General features: G+C 41.8%; 1 protein-coding gene across 27 annotated transcripts in view; it reads right to left on the reverse strand.

The window, feature by feature from the left end:
• The window catches only part of NRXN3 (neurexin 3), a 1202656-nt gene that overhangs the window by 640630 nt on the left and 549330 nt on the right, over nucleotides 1–12696 (reverse strand). For all 27 annotated transcript variants that reach the window (XM_083730619.1, XM_083730616.1, XM_083730611.1 and 24 more), the window contains one exon: nucleotides 11093–11212. In XM_083730619.1, the coding sequence (XP_083586745.1) occupies nucleotides 11093–11212 (120 nt within the window). The remainder of the gene's footprint in view (nucleotides 1–11092; nucleotides 11213–12696) is intronic.

Below are 12696 nucleotides of genomic sequence, written 5' to 3' on the forward strand. Positions count from 1 at the left end.
TTAAGGTAAATTGAATAACAGAATATGGTAAAAGACGTAAAGGATTTGTTAACTAATAGCTTAGACTATCATGATAAACTATCTAAATAAGAATTGAGAAAGATGTAAAGAATTTGCTGAAACAACGAATTAAGTTAGAATACAAAAAGGGAGGTGTGAGGAGGTCAAAGAAATAAGCAAATGAAAAGATGTAATATGGGATTTGTCTTTTTTTTCTTTTTCTTTTTTCTTGTTGTGATGTATCTGTTCTTTTTTTCTTATTTTTTGTCCTTTTTCTTGTACTTTTGAAATTTTGAATAAATATCATTTTAAAAAATAAAAATAAACAAAATTTCTAGCTCTATAAATATATTGACAGGTTCACAGCTCATCAGTTGAGAACATGCTGTTCATGCAGCACGTCCCAGTTTCAATCTCTCTAACATACTAGAGGTATGTTAGAAGGATCAGGTGGCAAGTGAGGTGAAAGACCTTCTTTTGCGTGAGATCCTGGAAAACTGCTGGTGGTCAGGATAGACCACCCTGGGCAACATGGAAAAATAGTTTCCTATAACACTGTGGCTCTATGTGATGGCAGCATTTTGCAGGCTGATACTCATTTGACCTAGCTCTGTTTTATTATTTTCTGGGATTTATATTCTCTTGATTTGCTTTTTAAACTAGTCCACACATTGCTTTCTTTAAAAAGAAAAAAGGTCAGAAAAAATTGCCAAATGAGCAGAATAATTGGGCTGGTGATGCTGAGGAGATCAGCAGGTGATGCTTCTCACAGTATCAAAATCTCGAAATCATTAGCCTCTACTTGCTAATGTGCACAGATCCAGCTGCTCTTAAAGGCCAGATATGGTCTTAAAGTAGCCACTTTGGTCCTAGTTGGCAGGATATTCTCCAGAGTCTCTCTCTCTCTCTCTCTCTCTCTCTCTCTCTGTGTGTGTGTGTGTGTGTGTGTGTCTGTTAGAGCTAGGAAAGATCTGTGGCAGATGAACTATAAAAGACACAGATGCTTCCTAGGCCCCTACCAATCACATGACTGATGGCCTGTGATGCCTGTCATCCATCTTCATCATTCACCTGAGATCAGCAGGGCAGAGATGTAGCAGTTGGAAGGTCATTTAGTGCAATTTGGAGGCAAAAAGGAGCTGCTATGACAGATAGTTATGAGAAATCAGCAAAGCTGACAGAGGCTTTTATTGGGCCAAGCGAGGCAATTAAGTTAGAAGCACAAGCAAAGGGAAGATGAATTGGACCCCTGACCATGTTTCTGTTGAGATGACGGCCCATGTCCATTTGAAAAGAACAATTTATGCTTGGCGGGTGCATTATTGATACCAGAGTCGAGCAAGTTATTTTAGATGTGGAGCTGGCTTCAGCACCTTGGAGAGTTCATAATACTAGAAGGCAGTCTGGGAGGGAGAGTGTGACTATGGAGGTATTCAAAACCAAAACCCAACTTAAAATCACCTCCGTGTTATCCCCTTCTCTGAGCCCATGATGAACAATAGGGTGGCCACCAAATTCAGCCCTGGTTCCTAGCTCCAGCTCGGACAAAATAGAAGGATGTAGATATTCCAGCAAAGCCCTATCAGATTTCCTGACATCTGCAGGCCTTGCTAGATCTGTGAAAATATTTGTTGGCACTGGATTCTAAAAGCAAGCACACACCAGTCCTCAGAAGCCTAAATACTTTCTGCAGCCTGCATGCTCCTCCCTACTTCTTGGGTGGTTCTTTATTGATGCATTGATGCTATACTGATGTATGAAGTCTTGAATAAAGAACTCTCAATGCTGACATGCACCAAAGACATGATTATTATTAGAAGTCTCTCAATTAGGAATGAGTGAACCTGTCTAATTCTAGTTCATATCACTTTTGCATTTGTCTTACCTGTAATTCCATTTTACAGTAATCTGTGAATCTTCTAATCCTCGACAAATAAGTATTCAAATACACATTTAAATATCTATTTTGAGCAGTTTAAACTGCCAAGAACTGTGCCACAGCATCAAGAGAAGTGCAGAATCCTGTGGATAGTTTTGATCTCTGTGTTAGTAAAAGAGATTGCATACAGGAGATCCACAGGGATCAAATTATTCAAGCATCCCCATGCTTGACTGGCTTAGCTTAATGTGAAGCCTTGCAGAAACAAGCTCCCTCCAGTTTAGCACCTCTACATGAAATCTTGGGTGGGGACATTGCCATTATGGTAAAACTTTGCCTTCATAATCAGAGGCAGCAATACTTCTAAATACCTGTTGCTGGGAGATGCAGGAGGGAAGCATGTTCTTGTGCTGAGGTCATGTTTGCTGGTTTCCCACAGGTATCAGGTTGGACAACTGGGAGAATAGGATGCTGGACTAGATGGGCCATTGGCTTGATCAGCAAGCTCTTCTTAGGTTCTTATGACATAAATTTTAATGTTAGCCTATCTTATTTGTACTTCCCAAAACAATATGCGAATGGAAACACAGCTATCTTTCAAAATAAACTCTTATTTGAATATTGCGGTGCAGTTTTCAGTCCAAAAAGTTGTGCACCTTAGAAGTATGCATCAGAATACATAGAGTAGTGAAAACTAATATACAAAAATGCATTATATTAAGAGGAAAACACGTGCAAAAATGTGTTTATTGGGAGAAACATGCTTTAAAATGCTGGTTATTTTTCATGAGCCCTTCCTTATTTTTAAAAAATTGCAAATGCATGCAGAATTGTGGCTAACTGAATCTAAGATTGGGCAACTGAAAAGCAGAGAAATCAAAACTGTTCCACCATCCTGACCTTCTCCAGTACCAACAAAATAGCAATTAGCAAAACTATATGTCTCCATGAGTCAAACAGATTGCTGGTCCAACTTTAAAATGTCACAAGAGAAATCCCAGCAGGAGTGAAAGGTTTTGGAACTATTTAGTTGAAACTTCCTATCACTTAATTCCTGGGCCATCTGGTGGCAACTGGGAAGAAAAAGAATAATTATTAAAGCAGTTGAGCTTCCTTCAGTATATTTTATGAAAGAGCTACGAGGGTGAGCTTTGAAAAATCCTGCTCTTGCTTATGCAGTTATTTAACATTACTGTCTATGAAACACTGGCATTTACACAAATCACACCAGCTCCATCTAATCAAAGCCATGTCAAAAGCACAACCAATGACGGTTATATTGCTTAAGCTGAGAGGGTGGGGTGTCACAATTTTTAATGCCAGGAACAGAGTGCTTCTGAAAATCAAAACTGAGTTATAAAGGAAACCTGCCACGTTTAATCAATACAGGTCTCTGCCTCAGGCTAGAGAGAATGACATGTGACAGACTTGCTTGCTGCACTAAGTGAAATATTAGGCAATCCGGTGAGTGTTGTTCTATAGCTGGTAGGGGGAAACTGCAGAAGAGGAGAATATAGCCTGGAATATGGGTGACTGGCTTTGGCTGGGGATTCACACCCCACTACCCAATTTGAACCAGTGTCAGCAGTGGAGTTTGTGCCAGATTGTGAAACGGAAGATGTAACAAGGGTGTGTCAACAGGACAAGGGAGTGCACTGCAAAGGTCTCCATGCATCATCAGTCAGGTACACCAGGTTACATTCTCAGATCCTTATGAAGTAGGGGTGTGGACCCTTTTTCTAACCCTGCTTGAAAGGCAATTCAGCCCTGGAAGCTGGATTCTCCAGATGGAGAATGCTCTTTTTAGGGTAATATGAAGCAACTCCACATAGAATAATCACATACATCCCTCCGGCTCCTTTAACACACTCAGAGATATAAAGTCTATTTCAGAAGTGCCTAAATAACCCACCTAAATCTTCCTCTCAGGAATTGTTATTGAGACAGGAGTTTAAAATTTTCATGTTTTTCCACAATGCTCCACAGATCAGCCTATTGTAACAGCCCCTGGATAACAAGCTTGTAACATTGCTGAGATATGTCTCCATGCACAGCTAAACTCCACTGGAGATCAGTAGGCAGCCATCTTCCAATGAGAGGCAATAATGAGCATATTAGGAAGGTCGGATAACAATCAAGAATATGGGCCTGGGCTTATCCTTTTAACCTGCTTCTGTTTTTCTTCCCTCTGTCATTTTTTTTTTAAAAAAGAAACATTCACACACACACACACACACACACACACACAGTTTCTATTTGTAGTATGGATTTATTCAGCTCACCACACTGTCTCCATCAAATAAGGCTTCTAAGGGATCTTCAGAGATGACTGCTGAACTTGCTTCCATCCTACTGATGTCAGTGGATGCATGAGAACATTGTACATGCAGACACAGCATCCACATGTTTGCAGATTCACATGGGCATCAATACCACCAGGGGATGACTGCAGTTCTTGTGTCAAAATGTTGCATGTAACAAGCTGTCACAAAAATTACTCCAATCAGCTTAGCCATTTCCATGTTGACCAAGGTGATAGACAGGAGAGGCAGAAGAGAAATCAGTTGATTTTACTAGGGGAGAGGAGTGCACAATTCAGGCACAAGGATCAGATTTGCACGTACTCAAACACTGACGCATAGCAAAAGTCTATCAGAGTGGAGAGCTGTTGTTAAAATTTCACACAGCTCCAAGTTGCTAACAGTGACAATGTTTGGAAATTAACTTACATTTCAGCTTCGCAACTACAATCTCGTGTGGATCTAGGGAACATTCCTTCTTGGTTTTAGGCTCCTTTGGGAGGAGGGGGTGGGATATTAATTAATTAATTAATGCAGGAGTGGGGAACCTACCTCCCAATGGATGTTGCACTCCACATCCCATCTGTTCCAGAAAGCCCAATGTTTCAGGAAAATGGAAAGTGTGGTCAAGAAACATTAGTAGCACCACAGGTCACCCTCCATTGCCCTAAAGGATGAAGAATTTGCTCCTCCAAAGGGACAGAGGTCTTTAGCATTTTATTTCACTTATCAATCCCAAGTGGAGCCACAACAAATTTTTCACCCACCAACATTTGGAAGATAAAAGTGAAGTGGAAAGAAAACACCACCTGTTTGCAGCTGCTTCTTTCCCTGACTTGTCATTTAAAAAACAAAACAAAAAACAGTATTTATTAGAATTCCAACACATCAAATATTAAATGCATAACAGTCATTCTGTACCGCAGGAGTGTGGTTAGCACTCCATCAGCTGTCTGATTCATCAGCCACCCCCTTGCCATTTCTAAGCCATTTTTAAAATATGGTACAGTATTTGTGAGTTAATCCCAAATAATTATGGGAGATGCAGGAAGCAAGACACAGAGCTGATCAGATCTGGCTATGTGACAATCACACAAAGCCATATCAGAGTGAGGGCAGCAAGAATGCCATAATGGCACCATGCAGCTAAATCACAGTGAGGGGAACTATTTTGTTTGGTTTCACAAGCCTTGCTGAAAAATTGCTGGAATGGAGGAGGGTGCATTTTGTAAAATGTGTCCCCCACACCCCCAGCTTAGCTGTGTTGGGCAGATGGGTTCACAGAATGCTCCTCATTCATTCTAAAATACAAATATCTCCCTTCAAGTCATCATAATTTCAATGGAACTTCCTTTCTACACATGGGCTATGAGGAGTGTAGATTCAGAGCAGACAAGAAAAGCCTAAAATTAATCAATTCCTCCTGTGTCTTTGGAAGTATCTCTCTTTAGTCTGACTCTCAGGAGATATTCATGCCACAGATTTAAACGGATTTCAAACTCGTTCTCTTCTCCAGGGAACCTGAGAAACTGTAGTTCTGCTAGAGGGGCAACGAGTCTGTAACAAAGAATTCTCGGTACCAAACAAATCCAGAGTTCTTCAAGTCAGGCAAATATACAGCCAATATACATTTGAAACATAGATGGGGCCTTAGTAACATGAGGAGAACAGGTGAGAGGGAGGAGGAGGATATCCTTTAGAACACTGATAGGGAATATCAGGCCGGGGGGGGGGCAAATGAGGCCTCTATTTGGACCTCAGGGCTCTTCCAGGAAACACCCCTTGTCCTTAAGGCCAGGTCCCTGCACAGCCATTTGTCATGCTTTTTCAAACACCTTTGCCTGTCTGGAACTTGTCATTCAGCTGTGATAATGCCTCTCACTTACACTGATGTGTGGGGTATATGTCAAAACCTCTGACTTTTGCATAGCTTAGATACAGACTACTGGACGAAAGTAAGCAGTGGCTGCTTCACTAACGTTCACCTCTGCCTCTGGCCACTCCATGGCATGCGGCACCTAGAAAATTCCCCATGAAGAAATGTGTTCCCCCATCTCTGCTCTAGAGAGCTTCCCTCAGGTTCTCTCTGTGGACACCTGACGCAAAACATTTGGAAACCAACTCTTCTGACGTTGATTCTCATTATTTTCAGGGCTAATTCAGTATCCCTGAGGAGTACACAAAACAATATGTCAGGCGGACATGCTTCCATGCAAGCTCTTGGTCTGCATCCCAGCCTGATGCTTTGCAGTTGCTGAGAAGTGTTTCGGTGCTTGCTGAGAGGAACCTAAAAGCTCCTTGGACGGTTTCCACAATGGAAGACATTGCTCTTGTTTGGCATGCAATGCTATAAAAAACCAAAAGCGCACTTCTGTATGAAGGCTGCTGCAAAGACTTGGGATGTGAGAAAGGGAATGAAAGCCAGTGGAAATATGAAGCAAAAGGCCACTTCCAATACTGCTCCTGGGATCTATAAAAGCCACCCCACATTTTAACTTTTGCTTCTTATCTAGGTAGAATACAGAGTAGTAGTAGAGGGATGAGGATAGAACGTTTTTCAAGGATTGCAGGAATGGCACAGATTGGTGAAAACAGAGGTACAGACAGTGAGTGCGAAGCAAAAGAAGATTGAAGAGAGTAGGATAGGGTGTGTCCTGGTCTCCTGAGCTACAATTTGCATAATTTGAATTCTATCTCTTTCAAATATACGTACCAAGTCTTTCCACTGAGTTTGCAAACAGCACTGAAGACTACTACCAGGTAAAAATTAGCAGCTTACAAGTTTATTCATCAACAGCTAATGATACATGTGGATTTATTTCCTGCACCCCATAACCCTTTCATGCATATTGTTTTGATCTGTAAGGTAACAAATTGAGCACATTAGAAATAAATGGGTGGTAATTAAACAGTGGCAAAAGGGGGGCTTTTGCTAAGCAAATCAAGCTAAAGTGCACTGGCAATGAAATTGCAGAGGCCACCCCACCCGGGCACAGTGTAATTGGCCCCAATAGCAACAGGTACAATTGTGAACATTCACCTTCTCAGTTTGAAAAGGAGGCAAAGCTGACCCACTTGGATAACCCTTGGGATGCAGAACGTCAGACATTACCAGTGCAACATGGGAACTGAAAATGCAGGCATTGCAACCCCACCACAAAGTTAACATTAAGGAATCTAGCCTAGAAGTGTATCTGGACACACATTCAAGAGAGAGGCGCAATTTGTTTTTCCTGTTGGCTGAACGAAAAACCTGTTTTAACAATACCAATCAATAATGTATTGCAACCTATAATTTGAACATACACAGAAACAACAAAAACGAAGGAAAACTAATCAATGACCACCTGACAGATGTAGCAAGAGACATCTGTTTGGTGTTTTACTGTTTACACATGAGCCCCCTGCAGGCGACTGATCTGCTGCAAGCCAGGAACTCCTGGTCATTGGTGCAAGAGTGGTTTTTAAAAGGCCTCCACATGGTCATAGCCACCGGGAAGAGAAACGGCATATCCATCTGTGATCTAACTGCCATTTCTAAGTCGTTTTATTTAAATATTCATAACTTACTTGCATCGGTAAGTAATGTAGAACACACACTGGATCAACAGTGAAATTAGACAAAAGCTTTCCTTGAGCCAATACACATCTCATGTCACATCAGTAAAGCCACAAATCAGCACTTCATTGGTCTTTGCACTAAAGGGGATATTGGGCAAGTTGCAGCTAACTGTGCCAAGGGTACCTAGATAGACTATACTTTGGCTAATGCCCCAGGGCTAATCCACATGCTACCTGTTGCTACTTCATTTCTTCTGCCTTTCTCCTTCTGGATTCACACATGGAAGAAGAATTAAAAGGGTCTGGTGACACTTGCAGAAGCTTCCAAGGTCAGGAAAACTGCAGCAGTAAACCAAAGCATCTCTGACCAGAGGCCAGTGCAATTGTTTCATGGCAGCAGTTCAGACATGTGGGTGAGGGGAGAAGGAGAAGGAAGATGTAATATACTAAGCCCCTAAATTTTTCAGTGTAATTCATCAAGATTCAGTTTAAATAAGCCTAAGCTAGTGGAACAAATATCACAAACTATGCTGGATGGCTCCGTGACGTTTGGCTGCCTAGTTTACAAGGATCCATTTCTGCACTATGAAGTTTCTCACAATATTATATCATCTTATGACCTATTGTGGACACATGAGAACCTTTGTGACCCAAATTACCTGACAATACATTACTTACCAGCTGTGTTTGCACAGCATTTCCACTCTGGCCGAATTAACAATACATACACCCCTGTTAGCATCTGGATCACACTGGCACTCAGGACAGCAAGGAACTTGTACAACATTATTGGAAAGATGCTATCCACCCCAGAGTGTGTTGGAGAACTGTAAGAACGAAATCTGCCATTGCAAAAAGTCCAGTCCCAAACAATCATTTGCAAGCATAACACAACCAAGGACATACCTTTTGCAGATCTCAGCACAACAGGTTTAGAGCGATCATTGTGAACTTACCTTTCTCGCTCCTTTTTGGAGACATCCTCCTACCACAACCACTTCTAAAACACCAGCACAAGAATGCAAGAGACACCTGGCTGTTGACAATTCAAATCTGTTTTTCCTTGTATGAGTGGGGCCACTTTTGACACATTGCTCTTTAAAGACAGGAGCCTTTCTTCAGAACCAGGTCTTTGATGACCTCAGCGAGGAGGGCCAATATAAAGGACTTCATTGCCTTCCAGCATTTTTCTGTGACATTTTCTTTATAGTCCTTTTAGCACCTTCTCTAGAAAACAGGCATGCTTACAGCCCTCCCTACATGATGCCTGCATACATAACATGTGTCTTATGATGCACAATTTAAGGATCAGAAGAAGCCCCACGGAGTCACTTTCACTCACATCAATCTGCCCTCCAATTGCCCTATATGACACCCTATCTGTTGATTCCTGAACATTAAGGAAGTTCTAATTACAGACTCAGAAATGAACTTGCTGACAATTTGAAGTCTGTCTGAATTCATTAGTGCCAATGGGTTCTGTAGTGCTTTGGAATCATGTGGCCCAATTCATTAGAACCCAGAAAGGGCATGATGTCACTAACCCTTTTAGATCACTCCACAACACTTATTTAAATGTAGCTTCATAGGTCCTAGGGTTGCATTTTCTGTGTAAAGTGGTTTCCTAAGAAACATGCCTATGATTGACAAAGAAGTGTGTCTCATGGGGAACTGTGGGGCAGATAAGTGCCATGCTAAAAAACAAAACAAAACAAAAAATTAGGGGAAGGGAAAGGAAGAGGACAGCCAGAAAAGGCATCTGTTTCCAGACAGAGCTTAGGGCATATTTACTATGATTGAGCTGTGAATCTCTGCATAAAAGACAAAAGTGGGAATAATTCTGTGCCTATTGATATACATCTGGCTGCACTGCATTTGATTGGGATTTTAGAACTAGCTATCTATACATGCATCAATTCCCATGCCATAGAGCAGCTGGAAGATTGCAAGTTTTAATTTTCCCCAATGCAGGGAACACATGTGTGTGCACAGAAAACTAGCTTATGAGGAAAAAGAATTCTAGGCCAAGTTTCTCTCTGATGTGCCAATTTTTGACATGTGTGAAGCAATTTGTTTTGTTTCTTTTGATAGGGTGCAGAAGAAATGCATCCAAACAAATGATATCTCATGTGCAGTCCAAATGGTATCACCCAAGGGGGAAAGTGTGTCACACACGTCTGCTGCATTTGTGGATCAGCATCAAATTCCTGCTCTCCCAATGATTTCCCCCCACGCACCTTGGGTTTCCCGACATTAACACTAGATAAATGTAGTGCTTCATATCATGATAGTTGGAGTGACCAAATTGAAAGCAAGATTTGAATGACTAAAGGATGAATATACCCCTGTAGGCTCATGAAACACCCAGTTCCCATCTTAAACATGAATGTGGTAAAGTCACCACAAGGTGATTTTAATGTGTCATTTTTGCTTGAAGAATACATCTTCTAAATGCCATTATGAGTTTTGTGGGGAGAGCTTAGCTTTCAGTGGATCTCCAGGACATGCTAAACTCATTCTCATTATACAGAAGGGAAGTCAGAAGATCCACTTCACAGTGACTTTACCATGTCAAAGATGAACATGAACACAGGACCAAAGTCCAGTAGCAACAGCACCATGGAGCCACCCTCCCAACACCAGCATCACTGCAGCTTGCCTGGATGGTACTGGAGCAGGGAACGGAAGGGACCAGGTCGTGGCTGCAGAGATGCACTGGTGAAGCTAAACAGGCACTCCCACCAGAGCATCCAAACTGTCCATCACTCCAACACTGTCTACGACAGTTTCACTGATGCTGGTGTCAGGAGACCAGTTCCACAGTGCATATCGATCACACTGGCTACTACTGCTAAAGTCTACCAACAAGTGACACCTTAGCACACAATCACCAACAGGAAATTGTGAACATCATTTGCAGAACCAGAAAGCCTCCAAGAGTTCAATTTGATACCTTTTCAGCTTTTGCAGCCACTTAAGAAAAGACTAAGTACCGGACACTGTGGCTGGAAAACTTTTAAGAAGTTAATGTACTTCATTTAGTAAAACTCTGATTACTGTCTAGCACACACAGTTCCATCTGGATGCTATAAAAAGAACATCAATAGCCCCCTTTCATTTCATTTGTCTTTAAATATGAAAACAGAATGCACTCAAGCACTTTCATATTAGATCAAAGGGAAAATAATTATCCTACTCTTTCTTCAAGTAATCTAGCTTTTAAAGCTAGTTGCCTAGCAAGATGATGAGGCAGCTCCAACATTAGGATTCACCCCCAGTGTTAAGCTACCAAACCAGACATCAAATGCCTTCTAGGTCCTTGCAAAATCCCATATAAAAAGCTGGTACTCACGATCATTGCACTGGTTCCCAGAGTAGGAAGTCATGGAACAGTCACAAATGAAGCCTTCCCATTGCTGGATGCAGATGCCTTGGTTGGCACAGGAGTCTTCTTGGCAAGTGGTGCTTGGTCCTGAGATGGGATAGTGAGGAAAGCAAGAAAGAAAGAGCAGCGATTGGAAAAGAGTCATAATACGAGACCATTATTTATTGTCGTCATGCACCAAAGAAGAAAAGGAAACCAAACACTTTTTTTTTCCTATTCCATGGACATGCAACAGAAATCCAGGACACACAGAAGACATGGAGAATTGCACACTCAGCAACAAACAGAAAACTGTGGCACGCAGCAGAAAGAAGGTGTGGAAGGTAGCATATTCCCTCTTAGGCAGGCTCAGAAGAAATGCTTATAATAACTGAAGTTTGCCTCCCCCACCATGCCAAGATTCACCATAATCATCCTAGTTCTCTCAACAATGCAGCCTGATTCTCCAAGTTGTCTATTACTTGCCTCCTCGTGATTGCTTTTCATCAAGGATGGGATGGAATGTCGTTTGGGACTCCCAATCATTTCTTCAATGCAGGTTGGAAAGGGAGAAGGGAACTGACAGTTCATTTCTCTAGTAAGTGTCCACTTTATCCAAAGACCTATCAGCTGGTCTTTGAAAGGAAAATGTTTGGTAGGATCTGGTACAGTGTAAGCTCCTGCTCTTTGTTGGTGCCTTTGACCCTGCCTCTTGACCCTTTGTATCAATGCAATTTATTTTCAGCACCAGAAATAAGAGAAACAAAAATTGGGATTAGTCACTGGGTTAGTTCACACACAGGCAGAACTGCATAGGAAACAAAGGGGGTGCACTCATATTTTGAGGATCCAGTTGCAGACTGCAGGTAGGAACCACTGATTTTATGCTTATTTGCCATAGGAGATCAAGTTAATTCCCCATTATTATTTAATACTATGCTTCAGTTCCTCTCCCTTAAATACAACAGCAAAAACTGTGGAGATTTCAGGATGAGGAACACACTTTTTGACTTGGCCCAAGCCACTGAGCCATCTGGGTGTAATGAATTAACAGCATCCTCTGAGATCCATCAATCAAAGGGATTTTTTCCTCCTTCACTGTTGTGGAAGGAGGTGAGATCTGCCATGCACAAAACAGTTTGTCTTGCTATTTTACCAAACTCAGCAGATCTGAAAGACTAGAAAAAATGAACTCTCCCTTACGACCATCAACAGAGAGTTGCATTTTGGATCAACTAATGAAGAAGAAAAACACCCAGCAGTTTACACTTCTATATTTTCAACAATGCTCTTATATCCATCAAAGGAACAGTAGAAGGATTCATCTGGTATACTACTGACCAAGAAAATGCTGAAACAAAAGCAGGTGCAGCAGAGCTTAATGGGCTGGATCCAGAGTTCCAGCGGGTGGAATTCTGCTTGGGGGACACTCTCACTGGAGGAATGGCAGAAAAAACTTTCACCAGTTCTGAGGGAGGCAGTTTTAGTCAACTCCTCCTCCCCCCATACCTCCTGAGAATCTGCTCTGTGGAGTTGAGGTACCCTCTGAAACATGCTGTAATAAGCAAGGGGCTGCAGCGGGAAGCAGGGAC

This window comes from Podarcis gaigeae (genome assembly GCF_964106915.1).
Source record: "Podarcis gaigeae genome assembly, chromosome: 1".
Taxonomy (NCBI): Eukaryota; Metazoa; Chordata; class Lepidosauria; order Squamata; family Lacertidae; genus Podarcis; species Podarcis gaigeae.